The sequence below is a fragment of the Paramisgurnus dabryanus genome, chromosome 2, assembly GCF_030506205.2.
Source record: "Paramisgurnus dabryanus chromosome 2, PD_genome_1.1, whole genome shotgun sequence".
Taxonomy (NCBI): domain Eukaryota; kingdom Metazoa; phylum Chordata; class Actinopteri; order Cypriniformes; family Cobitidae; genus Paramisgurnus; species Paramisgurnus dabryanus.
The window spans coordinates 49,200,909-49,228,261 of NC_133338.1; the positions used below are offsets into that span (position 1 = coordinate 49,200,909).

Here is a 27,353-nt window from a genome sequence, read left to right on the forward strand (position 1 = left end):
CTTAGGACGAGTGGTCCAATTTATCATTAATGTTATAGCGCCATCTCGTGGTAACAATGTTAAAAGTCCAGCAAGTTGAGTACATCTTCATTCCTCTAAGGGTACACAGAACTACATTCAGACCTACATAAACGAACATGTGCTAATGTTTACAGGACTCTTGTTGTTACAAACCTGTATGCATTATTTGTTCTTTTGAACACAAAGGAATGTTTGTAACCAAACCAATCATGAGCCCCATTCACTTCCATAGTAGGAAAAATAATACTATGGAAGTAAATAGGGCTCATGAACAGTTTATTGTAGGTATAATGTTTATGCATGTTTATAATGTATAATTGACATACATTATTAATAAAATACTCTTGCTTAAGTTTATATAAACAAAAGAGAAGATATCTCATCAATAACTGAGCACCAACACAATCACAAAAATTATACAACCCACAGTAAAAACTTTGATCCCATATGGTTTGTATGTAGATTGTGATTTGAGTTGTTTCTTATTACTCAATAATTTAACACACCTCTTATTCGTGTCGGTTCCAGAGGTCTGCTCTGATGATGACGACTCAGTGTAAAGTCTCCACCTATTGGACGTATAAAGAACAACAGGGGATTAAAGGTCTGCAGCCTCCTCTTCTCTACAAAGAGGAGTGAGAAGCATAGTACATATACATAATAAAGGCTAGATGTCTCGTCTGCGGCTGCGCTGCTGGCCAATGGAGGTCGAAGTCCGCACCTGGCGGCCATCTTGTCACAGGCAGCTTGCTCACTCGTAACATTGTTTTAACGGTGCATGTCACGATTTTCTAACTGTTTGGTTTGTTATAAACGTCAGAGATGTACTTATGACACTGCATACCTATGGATAATGTTCATGAAATATGTTTAAGCATGCAGAATTATAGCCACGTTAATAATGTTTGTAAGAAACCAAACCATTTGTAAATCCGTCCGTCAATATTTAAAGGAACATTATGTAGGAAATTTATATCAATTTATCATAAAATGGCCCTGATATGTCATTAGACATTAAGAAATAATTTTCATACAAAATACTTGTAGCCCTCAACTGATGATTATGTTGTCATGTTGTGTATTGGCCACCAGTTGTGTGATTGCAGTACCATTTTTAGCCACAATCCTACATACTGTTCCTTTAAAGCCCGGAATACACTGCAGGATTTTTGCCCTCTTATAAGATCATTAACTTATCACACTGTGCGACATGGATCGTTTAAACTCAGGCATGTAGACTGTACGATGATGACACGGAAGCTTCGGTGGCGCGACGTCACCATCATGCGCTCGTGGTAAACAAATACCAGTACGCAGGTCGTAGCAGCAAACACGCTGTGCGGTGATCATGCTGAATTTCTGACACTGTCAGAAAACTATTGTAGGCTATCTTTGGACGCAAGACCGGGAAAACGGCCGTCTTTGAATCTCTCTCACTGTACGACATAGGACCACCGATAAAGAGCCACGATAACAAAAATTGCGCCGATTGTTTCACGATGGCAATCTTTCGTCTGGGACAGCCAATAATCGTGCAGTGTATCCCGGGCTTAAGCGAGATGAGAGTATTTGTGTTGGTGCAGAATGTTCACTCACCTCACATCAGGTACCACAGAGCAAGCTTGCCTGTGACAAGATGGCCGCCGGTGATGATGTTAGAGACTCCGCTGTATATTTTCATAGATATGTACACTAGATGTCGCCTTGGCTACGGCAGTTCATTGGACCGAATGCTTCAAATAGAGCCGCCATCTTAAAACAGGGGAACCCAGCATCAAAGTCATTGTAGGCAATGGTGTAACGCAAATAAAATCACCATAAATCGTCATGAATGCGATTTTCTTGGTTTTTTTTTGGTTCGTTTCAACAGTCAAACATGTATTTAGCATTGAGTCCAGAAAAAAATCTAAGTTTTGATATTATGAAAATCTACTTTTTCTAACTATAATGCAGTGTTTCCCAATCCAGGTCCTCGGGCACCCCCTCCCAGAAAGTTTTAGATGTCTCTTTATTAAACACACCTGATTCGACTCATCAGCCTCCTTCCAAAATAGTAGACATGTGTCCCTAACAAGCTGATGAGTTAAATCAGGTGTGTTAAATAAGGAGACATCTAAAACTTTCTGGGAGGGGGTGCCCGAGGACCAGGGTTGGGAAACACTGCTATAATGCATAGTGCTAGTAAGCCATCCATACGCAGCACAAAAGTCCGGCATCGTCCATGAATTCGAAGTACAGGTGTATATAGCAACTTTACCTAGCTATTTCCTATGACAAGACCCCTGTTCCAAGATGGCGGCAGTTTTGACGCATGCTTAGAACCCCAAGGCGACATCTAGTGTACATACCTATGGTATATATTAGGCTTGTTCGACTTCATGCGGCGCAACAAGAACCAACAGCCGGATGACGTCAAAGTACCGCGAGAGCGAGACGAAATTAGACTTGGTATGATTTCTCTAATCTTTCTCACGGTACTTTGACGTTTTCCAGCTGTCGGTTCCTGCGGCGCCGCATGAAGTCGAAAAGAAGCCTATAGCCTTTATATATATCTATGGTGAGAAGCTTCTTGAGAAGTCCTGATTTACGCAAGTATAAATCTCCTCCCCTTCACATCGTCATGTCTTTAAACAAGCATAAATCTTGATATATTAATCATTAAATTATTGTAAATGTAGACTCGTTTCAGACAGTTAATTTAATATTTATTTTATTTAGTAATTAAGGCTATAAACTCAAACTGTGCATTTAACTTTTTTTTCTTATTAAATATTTTGGGTTTTGAATGCAATGAACTTTACACAGAGAGTGAGGAATGAGGATGCCATTTCACTTAATACCTCGTCTCCTCCTCCGTCCTCGCTTGCATCCTAGGAGGGTGGAGCTAACTCCAGGAAGGAAACAAGGATGCACAAATAAAAATTGAGAAGCACCCTTTGATTTTGGACACCACTACAAAATGGCTGTCCCCTCAAATAGTGCACTATTTAAGGGCATATGGAGCTATTTCGAACACAGCCTATGATTAAACTTACGCACGCTACAGTGCGTTTAATCTTTGCAATAACTACATTTTCATATTCCTGCTGAATATTAGTGAGAGACCATACGCGTAATAATTTTGCTATTTATTTTATGTTTGTATTATGCTATTCATAATAATCATGAAAACGAACAGGTTTTTCCCTGCCTGAGCAACAGTTCAAGGTTGGTGAACTTCGATCAACATGGGATGAAGAATCATAGACCTCTACAAAGAATACAAACCTCAAAGCTGCAGGCTTTACAGTGAAGGTGAAGCCGACGGAAAACTTTAGTATTTGTGTGGATTATTATTTGTGATTAAAACAAGCGCTGGAGCATAAAATCAGTTTCCGATATTCAGAAAAAAAGTCCTCGCTGGCTGCGAAATGTAGCGCGCTTGCGTAGTTTTAATACGCATGCGCATTAGCAAGTTTACGTACGTTAAAATCGTCATATTTTATTACAGTAAAATACGTTTTTAATATTTTTAAAAATACATTATTTACAGGTAAACACGGTTTATACAACTTGCTAACATGTTTTTTTTATTTTATAAAATCATATATTGTCAATCTATCTAAGCATACGTTTACAATTATAACCGAACAATTTTATATAAAAACTTGCATGTGTTGCACGTTCTCTTGAGATTTAGCTGCAATTCCTCTGGTTCATGTGTTATATCTCTACAGTCACTTGGGGGCAGAAATGAGCATGTTGTTTTTGTCATTTTCTTTCCCGGAGATCTTATATTAGCAATCCGGCTGCAGTAAGGAAGCAGACTTTTGATACAGTAGGCTAGATCTGAGGGTTGGGTAAGTGTTTGAGTATGATTACTAACATCTATCGGATTATAAATGTATATTCATTACTTCAACGTTTATTCTTAAAGGTTATGTCTGCATGAAACCGTGAGTTTACATTATGCTGAGCATTTCACAGCCATACGGATGATTTGTTACAGATAGTTGAGGCTGATGCAAACATGTCATAGAGTCTATTACAACATTGTAAATGTAAGCAATACCTGAATGTGTTTGTTAAGATGTAGCCTAGAATTGCACAGGTGCTGTACATTCTGATGCATCCTCTCCCTGTCCAGGCCTGATCACACAACATGCGAAGATTTAAGACACCCATGATGAGGCAAATCTCCAGCCCCAGTTTGAGCAAGGGTAAGCACTTAATCGTGGACCCATCTTGTTCATCTACATTTATTCATTTAGCAAATGCATCATACAAAAGCACTTTATCCTAATGCAACAGAAAGCAACATGAAAAGTGATACTATACAAATGCATATCTGTACATGCATATATAAAATGCTTAAAAATACTGTTCAAAAGTAATGGTTTAACTTATAAACAGAAGTCAAACTATACCAGGAATTTCCTGGGACTTCCTGTCTGAATCCCTGCAACAGTTCATTCTGCAATGTAAAACTGTCTTAACTGTATTTAATGCGTTACCTCATTATACTAAGGAAACATTTTATTTGTACTGTAGCTTTATTCTCACAGCATCATATATGTTAGTATATTTATATGTAAACTCACTGAGGATGGATGGATGAATTGATAGATACGACAGACGGACAAACAAATAGATACCATAGACAGACAGACAGATAACATGGATAGATACCATAAACACGATGGATGGATGGATGGATGGATGGATGGATGGATGGATGGATGGATGGATGGATGGATGGATGGATGGATAGATAGATACGAAAGAGAGATACAAAAGATAGATACGAAAGAGATATACGACAGACAGATAGATAGATACTATAGACAGGGAGACAGACAGATATCATAGATAGATAGATAACATAAACATCATGGATGGATGGATACGACAGACGGACAGCCAAATAGATACCATAGACAGACAGACAGATACCATAGATATACCATAAACACAATAGATGGATAGATGGATACATACCATAAACACGATAGATAGATACCATAATAAACACGTTAGATAGATAGATACCATAAACACGATATATAGATTGTCCCCACAAAGATAGGAATATCAGTATTTTGGTGACCTTGTGGGGACATTTTGACGTCCCCATGAGGAAACAAGCTTATAAATCAAACAAAATTATGTATTTTGAAAATGTGAAGTAGGATAAGGGTTTCTGTGATGGTTGGCCTTAGAGACTGGGGTAGGTAAGGGGAATAGAATATATAGATTGCGCAGTATAAAATGCATTACGTCTATGGAATGTCCCGACAAAACATGGAAACCAGAATGTGTGTGGCAGACAGACAGATACCATAGAAAGAGACCATAAACACCATAGATAGATAGACAGGCAAACAGATCCCATAGATAGATAGATAGATGTATAGATAGATGGATAGTTAACATAGACATATCCCATAGATAGATAACATAAACACCATAGATGGATGGATGGATGGATGGAAAGTTACTATAGACAGATACCATAGATAGATAACATAAAAACCATAGATGGATGGATGGATGGATGGATGGAAAGTTACCATAGACAGATATCATAGATAGATAACATAAACACCATAGATAGATTGAGAGGCAAACAGATCCCATAGATAGATAGATAGATGTATAGATAGATGGATAGTTAACATAGACATATACCATAGATAGATAACATAAACACCATAGATGGATGGATGGATAGATGGATGGAAAGTTACCATAGACAGATACCATAAACACCATAGATAGATGGATGGCTATATAGATAGATGGATGGCTAGATAGATAGATGGATGGCTAGATAGATAGATAGATAGACAGATACCTTAGACAGATACCATAGACAGATACCGTAGATAGATAACATAAACACCATAGATACGGATGGCTAGATTGATAGATGCCAAATTGTCCATCCACCAACCTGTGTCTGGATTAACTTGTGTGAATAAACTTGTGTATGAATTAACCAGTTTTTGCCATGAATATAGCCTTAGATGCTGAAAGGGCGTAATGAAAAAAGAAAGAAGATAACATAAACACCATAGCATAGATAGATGGATGGATATATAGATGGATATATAGAAAGATAGATGGATAGTTACCATAGACAGACATGGAGACAGATACCATAGATAACATAAACACCATAGATAGATAGACAGGCAGACAGATACCATAGATAATATAAACACCGTAGATAGATAGATGGATAGACATATAGTCTGCAAAGCAATGTATAAACTGGTGCAGATATTGTGATAGTGTGTGTTTATGTCAGAGTATATCTGGGTCATCAAATAGACCCATAGAAAACCGAGTGGTTGTCATTTATTATTTATATACGCCTTTACAGGATCAGTGTAGCAAGGCATTGAAACAAAGATCTTATATTACAGATCTAGACTCTGTGGCTTTATTTTAGCTTCCCTTACACTCCGCTCTGAGCAGAAGCCATTAAGACCTGCGTGTACAACATTAATCTCCCATGAAGCTTTGCACCACACAGATCCCTCAGCTACAGCGTGCAGAATGCTCTCTCTGATCGTTAAGATGGAGGGAGAGAGATGGAGACATTCAAGCTGCACCTAACCAGTCGATTGCTGATTCTTCCCTTACTGGGTTTAAGACTGCGTTTATATCAGCTTACAGTATGCGTGTGCTTATGTTTATCTTATCATATGCTGTGGTTGTCATACAATACATACGTACATACAGTATTCTATGGTTTCGAATTGTTGTGATACAAATAGATTCTGAGTATGCCTTCCTGTAGTTGGACAACATGAAGATCACCCGTCCTGTCAACACCCAGCATAAGCTACAGAGGAGGTGTCCGGTGATTACAGTACCTCTAGAGTAGACTAAATGATATGATGCCTCCTATGTAGTCCTGTTAATGGCCAGCGGTATTGTTTATCTGCAGCTAAAAGGATATGTGCTCAAAGCAAGGTCAAAGCAAAAGCTAAGGGGTGCGAGATGCCTGGAGTCAACAGGATCCACTGTCCTGAACACAGAGTCAGCTTACATGTGCTGTCAAGGTTTTAGAGTGTAGTTTGGGTGACTAATGGTGGATTTTTTGAGAGTAGTAAAGAGTGAATCCTAAAGTCAGGATTGTATACATAAGATGGTTTGGGTAAGGTCCTGTTAGCAAGCAGATGGGATTGCTTTTTGTTGACAGCACTGGTGACATTCAAAGGATTAGTAGCTCTGTGGACGTGAGCCTTTTGGCCTCCTAAAATAGATAGAGAGAGAGAGACAGACACTCAAGAAAACAAAAGAGTATTCAGACAGCATCCCTAAAATAGAGAGTGAGAGACACTCACCAAAACAAAACTCAATTCAGACAACAGCAGTTTTTCAGAGCTTCACTGGACATGACCCATATCAGACACATAGAGAGTTAAACATATGCCCAGTAACAAACTTGGATTGCGGGTGCTTAAATCAGCCGGTCCTGAGATGGCAGTGTCAGGGGCTGAAGGTAAGACGACAACATTCATACAGCTGTGGATTTAGCAGACGCCTTTATCTGACAGTGCATTACAAGCTATACATTTATCAGTATGTGTGTTCCTTGGGGTTTAGAGATGCACCAATATTACATTTTTCCGCCTGCCGATAGTTTGATGGTTATATTAACTTGCATCATCTAAATTCTGAAGATACAATTTTCTGAATGTTATTCATTCATATAATGACCATTAATATTGAATATAAAGCTAGTGATGTTTCTTTACATTTCTATAAGCAGAGCTCAAATTCATTGCATTTTTCCATTCTCTTTTGATTAGGATATATCAGCAATCTGCATATAGCCGATACCTATTATTAGCAGATAAATTGTGCATTTGTAGTTTAAACCTATGATCTTTGCAAATGCAATTTTGTTCCAATTGAGCTACAGGAGATTTTTTTGATATACCTTTATTCATTATAAAGAAAGACGCTAAAGTTCTTGTAGGCAAAGTGTTTGCACGTGTGCATGTTTTTGTAGCTCGACTGGTAGAGCATTACGCTAGCAAAGCAAAGATCATAGGTTCGATTCTCAGGGAAAAAAAATATGATAGATAAGTATAGATAAAACATAAATGAAGAGTTTAGATGCAAAACCCTCTTAACTCCCACTAGCGTAAAAAAAAAATGTTGCCAGCCAGCACCAGCATTTTTCATGATTTTCACAAAAGTTTAATGCCTTCCCGAAAATGTTCTTTTTTAAATATATAATTATAAGGGCTGTCAAAGATTAAAATATTTAATCTAGATTAATCGCATGATTTCATGAGTTAACTCGCGATTAATCGCAAATTAATCTCACATTTTTATCTGTTCTAAATTACCTAAATTTAACAATTTTCTGTTTTTTAATGCTCTAATCAACATGGGTGTGGAAATTTAGATGCTTTATGCAAATTTATATTACACCAGCCTGTTTACATTTTCAACAGAACCATCAGCCATTGTTAAGTATATGAATTTTCCTTTCAGAAGACCATTTTCATTCTCCATTTCTGTTTGCTGCTGCATCATTCATTGCAGAGCTGTGCTGACAAATTAAGTCGGAATGAGCTAATATTATAAAATGAGTGTTTTATATTTTAACATTCTCTATTAAAAAAAAAAAAACTTCAAAACAATGCATGACTTTTTGAACCTATTTGAAGTTGACTTAGTCAGCAAAGGTAATTTTGAGAAAAATCCCAAATTACCACAAAATGACCACATCCACACCTTAAAATAATAGATTTAATAAATAGATTTATCACACATAAAGTCAAAAACAATATCAATATATGTTAAACTTTTTTCTTTCTTCTTGTTTGACTTTCTTAAAAGGACTTTGGCCTTAAATGTATTTAAAAAATTTGACAGTCTTTTGCTAAACATTTTTTTTCTAAAAAAAGCACTTTGGACAAGATATAGTAAACAGTTGCAAAATCATTAAATATGCAACTAGTAGGGCCCTGTGATTTACGCAATGCAAAAAAAAAAAAACACAGACTGAACCACAGAATTAAGACATGAAAATGGAATTTACTTTACAGTGCGGAATTTTACGGAGTTTGGCAAATTTTGTATAAACCATTTACCCATTTATAGCCATTATAAAGCCAAATTGGAATAAAAAAACAAACGGAATCTAAGCAGAACAAAATGATAGAAAAAACTAAAATATTCAAATTAGGGGTGGGCGGAATGGCCAAAAATCTATTTCACGGAATGAGTCATTTTATTTCACGGAACGGAATATTTCACGGTATATATGTTTTTCAGTTTATATTGTTTTTTGATAATAAAAATGTACAGAAATACACCACTCACTATAGCTTTTGACTAAATGCTCACCACAGTTTTAAAATATGAGCAATTTAAAGTTAATAATGTTAAAGTGAAAATGTCCAGAAGATAACAACAGATAAGTCTTGATTAGACAGAATCTTGTTTTTAATTGAGTTATTAATTTTATAGACTATTGAAGCTATAGTATGGCTTCATTGTATTTTGTATTTATGCATACATTACATTAAACACATGCAATATGTAAAATGAACAGGTATAAATATATGCAAAAACCTACAGACAGGATAAATACCTGTATATGAGAGAAGAAGCTCTAGATATTATAAATGTAACAGGTGCTATGATGTGATGATCATAAAGTTTGTTTTAAGGTCTTGACGCCCTTTACTTTCTATTAGACCTTAACATTTGCATCTCTTTCTCGTCTTTCCGATCAAATATGTTTGTATAAGCAAATGGCGCCACAGCAGCGCACGTGTCACTGATATAAACGCGAGTTTTGTCTTAGCTTGCTTAAAGTTCAGAAAACTTTACATTATGTGCGAGAAGAACTCTTTATTTGGCGTCGCAGGCACAGCTCCTTGCGCTTGCCTAGAGAGACCTCTGCACGCGAGAGACCGGCCGGCTGCTGCATGAGGAGAGAGAGAGCGCGTGCGCGCGAGAGAGAGAGCGTGAGAGCCAGCAAGACAAGAGTCTCGCTGCGTGACCCGCGGTGGATTCACTGGCACTTGTTATTAAAAAATACACAAATAACTCGTTCATTTTTTATAAGTGAACTATTTTACATGTTTCTCGTCACAGTCAATCTAACATGCTGGAGGGCAGAGTTAGCCACGCCCACTTATTTGCATTCCGCGGAATAGACGGAATAGAAAAATGTGTTACGTCTGACATTTTATTCCGCGGTAACGGAATATACCGTCATACCGCCCAGCCCTAATTCAAATAGAACAAAATGGAATTAAAAAAATTAAAAGTTTAACAGAAGAATGTGGAATCCAAAAAACAGAAAAAATTAAGCAGAACAAAATGGAATTTAAAAAAAAAACAAACAAAAAATTTTAACAAAACAAAATAGAATAAAAAACAGAAAAATTTAAGCGGAATAAAGTGGAATCCAAAAATAGAAAATTAAGCAGAACAAAATGGAATTAAAGAAAAATGAAAAATTCAAATGGAACAAAATTTAATAAAAAAATAGAAAAATTTAAGCAGAACAAAGTGAAATCGAAAAACCTGAAAGATTTAAGCAGAACAAAGTGGAATCCAAAAAATAGAAAAATTAAGCAGAACAAAATAGAAAAAAGAAAAGAAAAATTTAAACAGAACAAAATGGATTTCAATAACATTTAATGAAAAAATAGAATTCAGATAAATAAAAATGAATTTGAGAAAAAGTAAATAGAATTTAACCTACTTCATGGGGCCTTAAACTAGAAACTAGAAAGTCAGAATGTAAAAATAAGTAAACTAAGCCACACATTAGGGGGCGCTGTGATACATGTGGCTGCAACATTCAGGTTGTAATCCGGTCCAAATTCTCACAAGGGACACAAGTTTGAATGTGATACATGGTCGTTTCACATTCGTCTACTGTTCACCAGATTTTTCCACCAAAACCGATATATCTGAGTGACCTAAAGCGGATTTGAAGCTTAAGTATTTGATTAACATATAATACGTACGAGAGCGGTCGTTATCATTATCTCATTTTTAACGAAGGTGGCGTTTTATGGCTGTTGCATCTGAGCTCATCAAATATAGATAGAATGCTTTGCATAAAAACACATGCCAGATGCATCACCACCAGTTTACATTTCATATCATAGTTTAATTTCTTAACCAATAGATCAAGATGGTACCTTCTCCAATTGGATGCCTTGAACTTTCTTATTCTCAAATGTTTGTGGTACCTGTGGTTATACAACTGTTAGTCAGTATGATACGAGTACATACGATGTTGTCACTGTGGGCAAACTGTTCAGGGAAAATGTATCAACTCACAGCCAGGGCTCAGACACTTGATCCGTCTTAACTTTATATGTATGCCTGCAGCTGTGTGCTGGCCTATTGACTGACTTTACAGGCCAGAAGCAATAGCTGGGAAATCCACACGACTATTTATAACAAGCGTGCTGTTGTGAACCGTAAAACATCTATCAAAGGAGTGGTGACAGCAAGCACTCCAACATTTTTGTTTAGTTTCATGACATGTATACTGGGACATGCATATGGTATTGGTGAACAAATGCTTTGGTCTTAAAATTATGGTTTAAACAACTAAATGTGATCGCGTTCGATCCGTACAGACCTGCCACGGCAGTTCCCGAAGATTGCTCTAAGTGATGTGGATGAGGAAGTTCGACTACTGGCAGAGAAGGTGTACGCTTCGGTGCTCAAGGAAGAGGACAGTAAAGATGCCATGTCCTTGTACACGGTCTCTGAGGACTGTCCCATCGGCATACAGGAAGCCAAAGAAAGAGAGCTGCTCAGAGAACTGGCTGAGCAACAGTCTGAAGAAAGTGCAAAGCGGTTAGCATGAATGGTCCTTCAGTTTGTAAATTTAAAGTTTAATCATTTAATAACTAGTTTGACTAACCTTTTTAATCTGTGTACTGTAGGAAGAAAAGTCTACAGATTATTAGATCCCAGTCAATGTCACTGCAAATCCCAATGAGTACAGACAGTGTGGTGACCCCCATCGTGCCTCCTGGATCTATTTGCCCTTTGATGCCACAAAAATTCCCAGATTTCCAAAGAGTCATCATCAGTGGAGACTACTGCGCTGGGGTGTGTATTACTGGACTTTTTATTGCCACTGTCTCGTTAATTTTTATGATTTTGCCAATAAAGATATACAGATGGCATCCATGTGCATGATCGTGGCAAGAAAATTGTGTTGATAATTTGTGTGATTTTGCTAATAACAGATTTTGCATCCTTGTGCGTGGTAGTTGCACAAAAAATGTATCTCAATAATTTCTGCGACTTCGTTGGGACAGATAAACACACCGTATTTTGCATGCGACTGTGAGGAATATGTCAATAATTTTAGCGATTTTTGCTGAAAAATATAGATATGTAGCATCCTTTTGTGCGATAGTGGCAAAAAAAAGTATGCCGATAATTTGTGTGATTTTGCTAATAACAATAAACAGATGATATTTTGCAACCTTGTGTGTGGTAGTTGCACAAAAATGTATCTTGATCATTTCTGCGACTTCGTTGGGACAGATAAACACACGGTATGTTGCGTGCGACCATGAGGGATATGTCAATAATTTCAGCGGTTTTTGCTGATAAATATAGATATTTAGCATCCTTGTGTGCGATAGTGGCAAAAATGTATGTTGATAATTTGTGTGATTTTGCTAATAACGATAAACAGATGAGATTTAGCATCCTTTTGCGCTGTGGTTGCACACAAAAATATCTTGGTAATTTCTGCGTTTTCACTGGGTAAATAAACACCCAGTATTTTGCATCCTTTTGTGCGAAGGTGTGGGGGGATGTCGATAATTTTAGCGATTTTGCTAATATATATAGATATTTAGCATCCTTGTGTGCGATCGTGGCAAAAAAAAGTATGCCGATAATTTGTGTGATTTTGCTAATAACAATAAACAGATGAGATTTTGCAACCTTGTGCGTGGTAGTTGCACAAAACTGTATCTCGATCATTTCTGCGGTTTCGCTGCGGCAGATAAACACACTGTATTTTGCATCCTTGTGTGCGGTTGTGGGGAGGTTGTGTCGATAATGTAACCGATTTTGCTGATAAAGAGATGATATTTAGCATCCTTGTGTCCGATGGTTGTCAAAAAAAAAAATGATGTTGATAATTTGTGTGACTTTGCTGATAATGATAAACTGGCCATATTTAGCGGCCTTGTCTGCGATGGTTGCGGTGGTTGGTAAATATATTGATATTAAGCATCCTTGTGTGCGATAGTGGACTAAAAAAAGTTAATAATTTGTGTGATTCTGCTAATAATGTTGGGTCTGCCGATATTTAACATACTTGTGCGCTGTGGTTGTACACAAAAATATCTCGGTAATTTCTTGGACTTTGTTGGGGTAAATAAACACACGGTATTTTGCATCGTTGTGCGCAAAGGTTTGGGGGATATGTCGATAATTTTAACGATTTTGTTAATATAGATAGATTTTTAGCATCCTTGTGTGCGATAGTGGCAAAAAAGTATGTTGATAATTTGTGTGATTTTGCTAATAACGATAAACAGATGAGCATTCTTTTGCGTGGTAGTTGCGCAAAAATGTATCTCGATAATTTCTGCGGTTTCGCTGCAGCAAATAAACACACAATATTTTGCATCCTTGTGCGTGGTTGTGGGGAGGTTGTGTCGATAATGTAACCGATTTCGCTGATAAATTTAGACGATATTTACCATCATTGTGTGCGATGGTAGCCAAAATAAAAATATGTTGATAATTTGTGTGACTTTGCTGATAATGATAAACTGGCAATATTTAGCGGCCTTGTGTGCGTTGGTTGCACACACAAAAAATATACCACGGTAATTTCTGCGACTTCGCTGGGGCAGATAAACACGTAGTGTTTTGCATCCTTGTGCACGAACGTGGGGGGATATGTCAATAATTTTAGCGATTTTTATATTTAGCATCCTTGTGCGCGGTAGTGGCCGAAAAAAGTTAATCATTTTGTGATTTTGCTAATAATGATGAACTGCCGATATTTAACATACTTGTGCGCTGTGGTTGCACACAAAAATATCTCGGTAATTTCTTCGACTTCGATGGGGTAAATAAACACACGGTATTTTGCATCCTTGTGCGCGAAGGTGTGGGGGGGGATAACGATAATTTTAGCGGTTTTGCTAATATAGATAGATATTTAGCATCCTTTTGCGCAATACTGGCAAAAAAAAGTATGTGGGTAATTTGTGTGATTTTGCTGATAACGATAAACAGACGAGATTTTGCATCCTTGTGCATGGCCGTGGGGGGGTTGTGTTGATAATTTTACCGATTCTGCTGATAAAGATAGATATTTAGCATCCTTTTGTGTGATGGTGGCCCAAAAAAGTATGTTCATAATTTTGTGCAATTTTGTTAATCATGATAAACAGACAATATTTAACATCCTTGTGTGCATTAGTGGCAAAATAAAGTATGTTAATAATTATACTTTTATATTTACACTATACTTTTTTAATATACTTTTTTGCCTTTACATGGCACAACAATATATACATGTATCACACAACTGTACTGGAAAGCACTTACTGAGTATTTGATAAATCTGTGATCATTTTCTGTGAAAGCCATTGACTATTTCAGTAGCTGATAATAATGTATTGGTCTCAATCACTGTGCATTTGTAGATAACAGTGGAGGACTATGAGCAAGCAGCTAAGAGTCTTCTCAAAGCACTGTTTATTCGAGAAAAATACTCAAAGCTGGCATATCACCGCTTCCCTCGGGTCACCTCACAGTTTCTGCATAACGCTGCGAATGAAATGTGGAGAGAAGAGGATGAAATCCTACCAGGTACGTTTGCCTCATAACCAGACCTTGACACATGTCCTCTATCTTGGCTCATTTTAGCTTCTGTAAACATTTCATTGCAATGTCTGTTCAAGGCTATTTTTGTTTAAAGACTCTCTTTAGTCCCTGTCCAAAGTTCATTCCCAAGAATTTAACATTTAAACAAATTTTAGACCCGATGGCCTGGCGAGAGAGACAGTGATTCTTTATTTTTACAGAAAGAATATGAAACATGAATGTTGGTTATGTCATTTTTAGTTTATATGTATTGATTATAATTAGATTTTGCGAACTTAAAGCAACACCAAAGAGTTACCGTAAAATAACATTTCCAAAAAAGTTTTAGTCGTTCATCCACTCGAAACAGGGTGAACGGCACTTTCACATTTGCTTTGCAGCCCTCTATCGGCCAAAACCGAACTAAAGAAGTTTCCAACTGTTGGGTCGCGGTCCTGTAGTTCGAGTGAAAACTACAAAAACTTGCTTTACGGCAGACCTACAATCCAGTCAGAGCCATCTTTGCTGCAGTAGGCTAAATTATTTACGACAGTGGTAATGGACAAATCCACTTCCAACCTGTAGGGGGAGCAAAGAGCAAAAACTCTTTAGTGTTGCTTTAAAGAACCAGTGTGTAGATTTTAGCGCCATCTAGTGGTGAGACTGCATATTGAAGCTACAGTAGCCACCACAGGACAAACACATCATTGTCTGGGAAAACTTAGTTACAGAGTGCGCCCTGTAGAGCAGTTTGTTTGTTTAAGCCGTATACACACCAAATGCGAGGCATCGCATTTCTCGCTCTTTTAATCTTGTGTCATGCTAATTTTTCGCTTGAGTTGAATATTTTCAACTTGTGTTAAGATGCGTTCGAGGCGAATAGATCGTGTTTTTGTGCAATGGCGCCGCCTGGTTTGTGTCATTCGCATTCCCCCGTACAAGTTTGCGTCTGTTCGCATCTTTGCATTTAATTTGTATGTAATCTACTCGCACAAATCATTGAAATTGCGTTTGGTGTGTACGCCCCATAAGGCTACTTTAGAAACATAGAGGCGACATGTATGTAGATAAAAACGGCTCATTCTAAGGTAATAAAAAAACTATACAGGTCATTATGTAAGGTCTTTATACAACACTGATAGTGTAGTTATGTATATTATATTGCATTTATGCCAAAAGATTCTGCTAAATGTTACACAATGCACCTTTAAAGCATTATAGCATCACATATCGTATATCACATTATTAAAGGGACATTGTACTTTTTTTGAAAATATGCTCATTTTCCAGCTCCCCTAGAGTTAAACATTTGATTTTTACCATTTTGGAATCCATTCAGCTGATCTCTGGGTCTGTCGCTACCACTTTTAGCATAGCTTAGCATAATCCATTGAATCTGATTAGACCATTAGCATCGCGCTAAAAATACAGAAGAGCTTTGATATTTTTCCTATTTAAACTTGACTCTTCTGTTGTTACATTGTGTACTAAGACTGACGGAAAATTGAAAGTTGGGATTTTCTAGGCAGATATGGCTAGGAACTATACTCTCAAACTGGCGTAATAATCAAGGACTTGCTGATGTAACATGGTTGGTTATTTTTTACCACGATGCTAATGGTCTAACCAGATTCCATGGATTGTGCTAAGCTATGCTAAAAGTGCTAGCGCCAGATCCGGAGGTCAGCTGAATGGATTTCAAAACGGTAAAAAGCAAATGTTTAACTCTAGGGGAGCTGGAAAATGAGCATATTTTCAAAAAAAGTGGAATGTCCCTTTAAGCGTTATCGCATCCCATGCAACCCTTTCTTTAAACTTCTCTGCTCTTCACAGATATCTGCCCTTGCCCCGGTGAGGGAGAGGACCCTTATAGCATGGAGAATATTCCAGAAAATCTCAATTACGAGTTGAAGATGAAGGATGGCATCATTTATGTATATGAAAACAGTGAAGCTCTGAGCATGAACAAACCACACTGTCTGCCTTACCCAGACCTGGAGACATTCGCCATAGACATGAGTCACGTGCTCGCCATGATCATCGACGGGCCCACGTAAGCATCTTGACGTCCATATTCATTCATGCCGTACGCACATCTTATTTACCGCTAAATGTATCTCCCATTCAAACAGGAAGACCTACTGCCACAGAAGACTAAACTTTCTCGGATCCAAGTTTTACTTGCATGAAATGTTGAACGAAATGGCAGAGCTGAAGGAACTCAAGAGCGTTCCTCACAGAGATTTCTACAATGTCAGAAAGGTGCGATCGATACACTGATGTACTCGCTAATGTATTTAATTTAAGTTTGACTGATGTAAACATGTACATGGCTGCCTACAGGTGGACACGCACATCCATGCAGCGGCCTGTATGAGCCAAAAACACCTTCTTGATTTCATCCAGACCACCTATAAATCTGACGCGGACAGGGTCGTGTTGGAGAAAGCCGGGCAGAAATTAACTCTCAAACAAGTGTTTGATAATTTGAACATGGACCCTTACGATCTCACCGTGGACTCCTTAGACGTTCATGCTGTAAGTAACATTAACAACTATGTACTGTATGTTGTTTTTATATGTGTATAAATTAAATTGAACTGTATTGACAGGGAAGACAAACATTTCACCGCTTCGACAAATTTAACTCCAAATACAATCCGGTAGGAGCCAGCGAGCTGCGGGAAATCTACTTAAAGACGGACAACTACATCAAGGGGGAGTATTTTGCACGCTTGATTAAGGTATGATGGAATTTTGGCACCCTTTATGCCAAAACAGCACAATACTGTCGTGTATATGGTCATGAGTCTTTACTGCATACAAATTTCTTGTATTTTCTGATTGTATTCTACTGTAATAATAAGTAATTATGATCGCTACCATTGCAAAAACTGCTAATCTAATGGTGGCATGGTGGGCTTTTGCACCATACTGTGTAATACTGATCTCGCGTGCCTCCTTGTCTTTATCAGGAGGTAGCACATGATCTGGAGGAGAGCAAGTATCAGCACGCTGAACCACGGCTGTCCATCTACGGACGCTCCACTGAGGAGTGGGATAGTCTCTCGAATTGGTTCATTCAGCAAAAAGTGTACTCGCCAAACATGCGCTGGATCATTCAGGTTCCCAGAATATAGTAAGCATTATAGCTTCATAAAGACTAGAGCATGAAATATTTTAGATTTTACTAATGGGTTATGGTTCGTCTAGGGTGACCACCCGTCTTGCATAGCGCGTGCGCACACAGCGTTTGAAGCACAATTCATGCGTACCGCTAATTGGGACTTTGTCACACATAAACAATGCTTGCTCAAATAAAAAGTTGGTCTCTCTATTTCCCTTGAGCCCCAGGCAGCCAAACGAACATTACTTGACATTTCAGACTCGCTCGCCACTCGCTACTCGCACGCTACTGTTGCCCCTCAGTTGAACTGGGGCCGGTTGCACCAGCTGTGCGTAAGTTACAACGTAGCTTAGTTACGACGTAAATAGGCACTAAGTTACAACTTACGCACTACTAAATGTTTTTGCGTTGCACCATTAAACTTAGTTTAAACGTAACAATACGTTGTAACTAAATATTTACGGAAGCCCCTGTCCATGAATAACGTTTGGAATAAGATGTCATCCAGATTATATAACATCGATGAGCTCGTATTAATTATGAAGAGCCGCAAATTCGTCAACGACTTTTCAAGAACTGTTTAATTTTCTGTGTATCCATCAATTAAAATAAGATTTAAAATTTCTTCCTGTTTATTTTCTCTTCCATGTGTGGGATATATATTTTCAATTAAAAGTGTAATGTTTTGAGTTCGATAACATATGCTTTAACGTCTTTTTTTAACTTTAAGTTTAGGCGAGACAAGAATGAGTTTGAAATTACGTACTGTTCAGACTATTTCCTGCTTGCCCATTATAAGGCTTGTGATTGGGTTAAGGAAAATAAACGTCATTCTATGCGACAACGCATTACTTTATGGAGAGCTTACGACCTGCTAGCTACGTTCTGCCTTAAGAACAAGTGGTGCAACCGAATTAAGTAAAGAGTTAGTTATAAACTAGCTAGTAGTTACTAAGCCTCTAGTTTGGACTTTACGTCCCAGTTTAAGTAAGAACTTACGAACGACTGGTGCAACCCTACCCTGCTGACTAGGTTGTTTTCAACTTTTTCATGGTTGTCATGACAGCGCAGTGCACACGCAGCCACGCACGTGCATAACTTTTAGATGCGCGCTTTCCAATTTGAAAATGGAGAAAGAGACTGATTCTGACTCTTCACGGCTATCATCAATTAAAAAGAGACGGTGTGGGTATAAGAAAGACTGGGAAAATAAATAGTTGTGGCTGAAAGTCCATAAGATGTCCCCAGAACACTGAACAGTTCTTTTTCCTGTGCCTGACTTTACTAACATGCAAGTTCACCATCATTCCTCCCCCTTCTCGTCAGTTAAGACTTTTTTAACTGTTCCAGTGTTGTTGAGCAACTACAATTTGTGTTATTCCTATAATTTTATATGATACTTTATTTAAAGTGAATAATTGTAATTAAAAATAAATTAAATTAAATAGGCTAGCTAAAGTAAATCGTAAGTGGAAGTGCATCTGTCAATTCATTGAATGTTCAAAATATTATGAATCTTTATTTAGAAAAAATACACATTGGTTGGCCTATTCATGAGCATACATCATGTTTAGGGGAATAGGGCATTATTAATATGCCATGTACACTGCAAAAAATGATTTTCAAGAAAAAAATTCTTAGTAGACTATTTTTGTCTTGTTTTTAGTAATAATATCCAAAAATTCTTAAATTTTTAAGAAGTTAAGTGATTTTGCGCATAAAACAAGCAAAAAAATCTGCCAATGAATTTTTCTTGAATTTGGTGTTTATTTTTTGCTTACCCCATTGGCAGATTTTTTTTGCTTGTTTTATGCACAGAATCACTTAAATTTGATATTTTTGGTCTAAAAACTAGATTTATATTCTTGGGTTGTTTTGATCATCAAGAAAAAGCATCTTAATTTAAGAATTTTTAGATATTTTTACTGAAATCGAGACAAAAATACTAATATTTTTTTTCCTGAAAATCATTTTTTGCAGTGTAAGGTGGTATGTGCTAGAAATGGGTAAACCACTATAAATAAATCTGCCCGTGGGTTGGGTGCACAGCCGCACCAGGTAGTGTCCCACATTGTCCCTCAGAAACATACCCCTTGTCCCCCCTTGGGGCTTATTAGTAGGTGGTCACCCTAGGTTCGTCTCACAAATGTACTTTGTACTATTTTTTTCAGTGACATTTTTAAATCACGCAAGCTGGTTCCTAATTTCGCCAAGATGCTCGAGAACATTTTCCTTCCTCTGTTTGAAGCAACGGTGAACCCTCAGAAACACAAAGAGCTCCATGTATTTCTAAAATATGTAAGTTTATATGTTTGTGATACATGTTTATTACCAATGTAGTTACGATAAACTTTACACTAAACACTTTACAATAAGATTGTATTTGTTAACATTAGTTAATGCTTTACTGTAGGTAACATAAACTAAAGGAAAGAATGTATTTGAATGGGTAAATTTGTAGCAATAGCCAACAACACTTTGTATGGGTCGAAATGGGTTTTTATTTATTTATTTATTTTGATGCAAAAAATCACTAGGATATGAACTAGCATGTCTCATGAAGATATTTGGTAAATTCCCTACAATAAATTTATCAAAAATAAATAAATATAAATTTATCATTAATAAAATGTGTTGCTAAGAACTTTGTTTGGATGATTTTCTCAATATTCAAATTTTTTGGCATGCTCATTTTAATTTCAGCATTTACCAATACATTAAAATCAAAAGTTTCAACAGCTTTAGCATAGCTTAGCATAATCCATTGAATCCATTGAAGCCCATAAGCTTCACGCTCAAAAATGACCAGAGTTTCGATATTTTTCCTATTTAAAACTTGACTCTTCTGTTGCTATATCGTGAACTAAGACTGACGGAAAATTAAAAGTTGTGATTTTCCAGGCAGATATGGTTAGGAACTATTCTCTCATTCAGGCGTAATAATCAAGGACTTTGCTTCAGTACCATGGCTGCAGCAGGCAAAATGATATTATGCAGCAATAATTATTTACTGACTCTTTTACTGTATTATTAACAGTTTCGGACATGTTCCTCTTTCTCAGGTAACTGGCTTTGATAGTGTGGATGATGAATCCAAGCACAGCGATCATATGTTTTCTTATAAGAGCCCTAAACCTGAGCAATGGACAACAGATGATAATCCGCCCTATAGCTACTACCTCTTCCACATGTATGCCAACATCATGGTGCTCAACAACCTCAGGAAGTACGTCAGAAACGTAATCTGTCCAAGAAATGCCTATGAACTGGAAAATGACATTGAAGGAAGGGAGAGGCCACATAACAATAGAGAAGCTGTCTTTGTTATGAGAGGGATTACTGTAATATTTGCAATAAAGAGTTACTCTTACTTTACTGTCAGGCTTTACTCTGTAACCCTGAATAACACTTACAAGGTACCATAGTATTCTTTAAAATCATCTTCAACTTTGTCCTGTTACATTCCTCTTTACTGTTTATTGTATTTAGTTTTTAAAGTAAACATTTTGTACCTTCGCACAGGGAACGTGGCCTTAGTACGTTTCAGTTTCGTCCTCACTGTGGTGAAGCCGGGTCCATCACTCATCTGGTTTCGGCTTTCCTCACCGCAGACAACATCTCTCATGGCTTAAACCTTAAGAAGGTAAGCAGTACCTGAAGCTAAAATTTGGTGCTTTGTGTAGGATCTGCTCTGCACCCATTGTAAAATAGCAAAAAAATGATAGAGACTGTGTAGGTATAGCAAACTGGAAAATCTGTGCACCCTTACTGCACACAATTAATGCTTTCCTGGTCAATATTATGTTTTTGTTATAGTCACGAAAAATGTGATTCATTTATTCATGTCCATGGCACGAAAAAATGAATGTCTTTGTCGTGTCACTTGCACAAATTTCTATAAATCGTTTTTCGTGTCCGTGGCACGACTTTCTTTTTCGTTTCATTTTATCTATTTTTCTCATTGTCGTTTCCTGTTTTCTTACCATTGTCACTTGGGGTTGGGGTTAGAATCACTTTCTGTTACATTTTTAGACATCTTAACCACGGCTTGACATGAACTTTTTTGCTCACCAGCCAAAGTTGGTAATTGTTTCCTAAAGTTACTAGCCACTCAGCATTTTCACTAGCCACAATTTTGTTGCTAGGAAAATACATTTTATATGATTAAACTTGACTTTGGCATCCTAAAATGACTTTAATTTGAGCAAATTTACTTGACCACCCATATTAAGACAACATTTATTAGCTGGTATATACCAGGTATATCAGTATAGATCATATCAACTATTTAGGTGCATGAAAAACATGCTAGTAAGGCATATATAGATTAAAGGGATAGTTCGGCCAAAAATGATATTAAACCCATGATTTACTCACCCCCAAGCTGTCTGAGTTGCATATGTCCATCGTTTTTACAGACAAACACATTTTCGGATATTTTAGAAAATATTTTAGATCTTTCAGTTGATTAAATGTAATGTTACGGGGTCCACGACCTTCAAGTCCAAAAAAAGTGCGTCCATCCTTCACAAAATAAATCCAAATGGCTCCAGGATGATAAACAAAGGTCTTCTGAGGGTAACCCACGCTGTGTTGTTGTAGAAATATCCATATTTAAAACTTATTTAACGAAAATAAATACCGTCCGGTAGCACCGCCATCTTAGTCGCGTCCGCATTCAGGATGAGAGCTTACGCAGCCTACGGAGGCTACTCTGCTGCTGCTCTGTGCCCCCGCCCTCCGAATTTGTCATACGTCACTAAGAAAAGTGCGTAGACTACGCTAATACTCTCTCCTGAATACAGAGGAGTCTAAGATGGCGGCGCTACCGGAAGGTATTTATTTTTGTTAATAAAGTTTTAAATATGGATATTTCTACAACAACACCGCACGGATTACGCTCAGAAGACCTTTGTTTATCATCCTGGAGCCGTTTGGATTTAATTTGTGAAGGATGGACGCACTTTTTTTGGACTTGAAGGTCGTGGACCCCGTAACATTACATTTAATCAACTGAAAGATCTAAAACATTTTCTAAAATATCCGAAAATGTGTTTGTCTGAAAAACGATGGACATATGCAACTCGGACAGCTTGGGGGTGAGTAAATCATGGGTTTAATATCATTTTTGGCCGAACTATCCCTTTAACTTTGAATGAATATATTAAAAGTGGAGAAGGGGTGTAGAAGATTAACTGAAAAGATAAACACAAAACCCATTGACAACCACTTTAAATATTTATTAACAACAGCAGTAAATACTGTCAAGAAATGTACACGAATTTAACTGTCAACGTGTTTATGCAGATTGTATTTTATAAGCTTGATCATGGTTTCTGTTAAAAGTGATTTAAGACTTTTAATGACAAATGTCGAGAGGGCATTATTGTTACATTAAAATGATGCGCGAACCTCTCAGCTGGCAGGTTTCCTTTGATTTCTTGTGCATTCAGGTATGCAATTAATTTCTCTCCGTTCTTGCCCTGAGAGTGTGCAACCAATTTATATCTCTTTCATTTCTTAAATACAATTGTTTTATCTTTCCCGAAGTGTGTATGCGCTCAGACTGCATCCTCTTGTGCATTCGCAAATCCAAGAGCGCTTGCGCTCTCTCTGGAAGGCGGAGCTTTGGTCCGCAACGCTCCGCTGACCGCGGGCACGTCTCAACAAACAGTCTCTGTGCGTTGCGCTGGGTGCAGAGTCCTCATGGGAGTTGTAGTTTCCCAGTGTCGAATTGCACATTGTTTATCATTTCGCATTACTTGAAAGAAAACTACAATTAAAAAATTATATTCAACCAGCCAAAGCTGTCTTACCCGCCACAGCCGAAATCTACCCGCATTTGGCGGGTTGGTGGGTGTTAATGTTAAAGTCCTGATCCTAACCCCAACTCCAGGTGAGAATAGTTTTAAAAGCTAAAAAAAACATGTGGACACCAATACATAAAAGTACATCCTAAGCCAAAATCTAACTCCAACCCCAAGCGACAATACATAAAATGACACAAAAACGAAAGTTGTGCCAAGGACACGAAAAACTATTTATAGAAAGTCGTGCGAGTGACACAACAAAGACATATTCTGTGACTATAACACGACTTTCCATGAGATCATGTTAGTTTGTTGCATGCAGTCACCTCCATAAACATTGAGAGGCACATTTTGTGTTATTTTAGCTGTTTACCAACATTTATTCTAGTTAAAGTCATATAAAGAATGCTTTTAGCTTTACATAGAGGATATTCAGATCCAAATTGGATGAAGGGTTTAGGAATTACACCCATTTAATTAGGTTGACCATATGCAGGGTTTCCCGCAGAAAATTTGTTAGTTAAGGTGGTAGGGTTGTGCAGGTGGGCGGGCCAGGGGCATGGCAATCAAAGGGGCGTATGCGTCATGATAAAATATTTTTATTTAAAACACTCAAATAAAACTCAATTTTGAAGAAACTATGACAGAAAATGAACACATACTAGATTATTAATGAATTAAATGTTTTATCAACAGGCTAGTTATCCCTCAGACAGTGACGGACCATGTCTTTCTCTCATTTCGGCCATGTGGCGTTTGCTGGAATTTTTTTTTTGGACGACCTAGTTAAGGTGGTAGGGTATCCCAGCTTAGGTGGGCCGCCCGAACTGAAAAGTGCTGCGGGAGACCCTGATATGTGCCATTCTTTCCGGATGCGTCCTGTCCAGGATTTTGGTGCGTCTTCCGGAAGTAGTATTTGTTGACCGCATACGCCAAGTTAAAAACATAAGATATACAATTGTAGTTTCATTCTTACTGTTCCTTAAAATTTTACGGTTGCTTTTCTGTAATAATAATAATAATAATAATCCTATATGATGTATGCGATTGAAAAATACGACTTCCGGAAGAGGCACCTGAGATTCCTGGACAGGACGCGTCCAGGAAGAAAGGCACGTATGGTCACCCAAATTTAATATGTAACCTCCTCCCTTTAAAAGAGGCCAAAAGTAATGGATTGTTGAGCTGTTTTATGGACAGGTATTGTCTTTTTGTTAAATAATTTCCTCATAACTGAAGGATGTTAAAGATCTGGAGTTGATTTTTAAGTGTGGTATTTGGAAGCTACTACTGAACCCACATTGTGTGATTCAGGGAGATCTTCATGCAAGTGATATAGACCATATTTAGGTTTCAAAACACAACAAATCCATCAGTCAGACAGGAGGAATGTTAGTAGATGCCAGATAAACAATTTGGTACATTCTGAGAAAAAAACGTCCATATAAGATAACAATGGTGGATGATTGCATTATCTTCTCCATGATAAAGAAAAACCCCTTGTAAAATCATTAAAAGAAAAATCATGATAGGGGCTCTTTAAAACTAACATATTCACACTAAAAGCCCCAAACCTTTATTTATTATTTCATGTACTTTCAGAAATGAAGTACATGAAACTGCAAATGAGCTGATCTCTGCACTAAATGGCAGTGTCGTGGTTGAATAGTGCAGATTAAGGTGCGGTATTATCCCCTTCTGACGTCACAAGGGGAGCCAAATTTCAATGACCTATTTTGTTCACATGCTTGCAGAGATTGGTTTACCAAAACTAAATGACTGAGTTTATCTTTTTCACATTTTCTAGGTTGATAAAAGCACTGGGGACCCAATTATAGCACTTAAACATGGAAAAAGTCAGATTTTCATGATATGTCCCCTTTAAAGATGTTTAAATCTGTTCACATGTATGTATGTTTTCTCAGAGTCCTGTGCTGCAGTACCTGTATTATCTTGCTCAACTGCCCATCGCTATGTCCCCGCTAAGTAACAACAGTCTGTTTTTGGAGTACTCGAAGAATCCTTTAAAAGAGTTTCTACATAAGGGCCTGTGTGTGTCGCTCTCCACCGATGACCCTATGCAGTTTCACTACACAAAGGTCAGACTTATACACACACATAAAATAAATCTTTCCTATAGCTATTGTTTTCTGTTTTATTTAAGAAATAAAAGATAAAACAAAAAAGCAATTAAAGTAGACTGAATACTGCCGACAGATGTACTGGAGTAATATATCATTGGTTTTACGTTGTGTGAAGAATATATGATAACCACAGACCTTATTTTACTCGTATATTGAAAACTGCTATTCTAAAAAAATTCTAGAAGGAAGCCATTACCCAACCTTTCCTTCCTTTAACTGTTTTGCGATGTGTACTGCCTACTACAGGAGGCTTTAATGGAGGAGTATGCTATCGCAGCCCAGCTATGGAAGTTAAGCACATGTGACGTGTGTGAGATTGCCAGGAACAGCGTCCTACAGAGCGGCCATTCCCATGAGGTACTGCACTCTTGGTACATATATGCAAACATTTATACAGCACTTATATCTTTATCTTTAATAGGAGAAGAAGCACTTCATCGGGGTGAATTACCTGAAGGACGGGCCCGAGGGAAATGACATCCGGAGGACTAACGTTGCACAGATCCGAATGGCCTACAGATATGAAACGCTGTGCAATGAACTCAGTTTCCTAGTGGATGCTGTTAAATCAGAAGTCAATGGATCACAGTAACCTTTCAAAACAGATCTGCAGGCTCTCTGTGCCTATTTATGCATGGTCGTTTTTTGTTTAGGATTGAATCAAAGGAACGCAAATGTAATGTAATTATTATAAACGAATCTTACTCTGCGTTTGAGACATTGTGTGCTTGTTTTAATGTGAAGTGGGTGTTTCACAATGGGTGTGATGTAACATGACATTACATTACATTCACTTGGCTTTGTCTCCCCCAAGTGGAGATTCAAGTCTCAAAACATGTATGTGCAGGTGAAATAGAGATGTTTGCTCGTCTCTCTTTTTATCTGCCATATCAGACATTACTTAAAAAAATGCTTACTGTATAATCACAGGTGTGAAAACGGTATAAGGACGTATGGTTATGTCAGAGCTCTTGTTTAGCAGATCTCCCTCTTGTTTTTATTCCACCAAATTCTCTATGGCTTCCCAACTGTCAATGATAAAGAAATAAACAAAACATAGACTGCAAAAACATTACACATAATTAGCGTTAAACTGAATGTAGCGTGTAGAATTATGTTTATACACAGAGGAAAAAAACTATATTGTTTGACTTATTTTGTATATTATATAGTATATTATTATTGTTTGGAAATTGTACTTTTGTTTGACACGGTGTCTGTAATGTATGTGATAGAAACAAGAAATTAAGAAATAACACTGAAAAATATCTTTTTTTTTCTTTTTTTATTGCTTTATATAGCAAATATATTATATGATTTCATATGCTGTCTTTTGCGTGTTTTATCATACTTTCCATGCTTATTTAGTTGTACTCATATAGCTCTGATTTCAAAATTTTACTATCTAAAAGTGCA

At 37.3% G+C, this 27,353-nt stretch overlaps 1 protein-coding gene and 1 long non-coding RNA gene across 5 annotated transcripts; one reads left to right on the forward strand and one right to left on the reverse strand.

Moving 5' to 3' along the window:
• On the reverse strand, nucleotides 1-3,389 carry LOC141281345 (uncharacterized). The gene is made up of 3 exons (XR_012335609.1): nucleotides 3,289-3,389; nucleotides 528-590; nucleotides 1-123 (listed from the first exon to the last, which is right to left on the reverse strand). It is a non-coding gene; the product is annotated as an uncharacterized lncRNA (long non-coding RNA).
• On the forward strand, nucleotides 3,039-27,259 carry ampd3a (adenosine monophosphate deaminase 3a). 4 transcript variants are annotated; one of them, XM_065261512.2, is made up of 17 exons: nucleotides 3,039-3,315; nucleotides 3,790-3,860; nucleotides 4,148-4,220; nucleotides 11,640-11,862; nucleotides 11,952-12,120; nucleotides 14,697-14,862; nucleotides 16,690-16,909; nucleotides 16,989-17,118; nucleotides 17,200-17,394; nucleotides 17,469-17,600; nucleotides 17,832-17,995; nucleotides 20,155-20,281; nucleotides 21,046-21,209; nucleotides 21,506-21,626; nucleotides 25,719-25,892; nucleotides 26,184-26,294; nucleotides 26,359-27,259. In XM_065261512.2, the coding sequence occupies exons 3-17, from the start codon at nucleotides 4,163-4,165 to the stop codon at nucleotides 26,527-26,529; spliced, it is 2,325 nt and encodes a 774-aa protein (XP_065117584.1). In that variant the 5' UTR covers nucleotides 3,039-3,315; nucleotides 3,790-3,860; nucleotides 4,148-4,162; the 3' UTR covers nucleotides 26,530-27,259. The 4 variants fall into 4 exon arrangements, with proteins under 4 accessions (XP_065117584.1, XP_065117583.1, XP_065117585.1 ...); XM_065261511.2 differs by lacking the exon at nucleotides 3,039-3,315 and having other exon boundaries at nucleotides 3,717-3,860; XM_065261513.2 differs by lacking the exons at nucleotides 3,039-3,315; nucleotides 3,790-3,860 and adding an exon at nucleotides 4,037-4,061.
• Nucleotides 27,260-27,353: the final 94 nt, after the last annotated feature.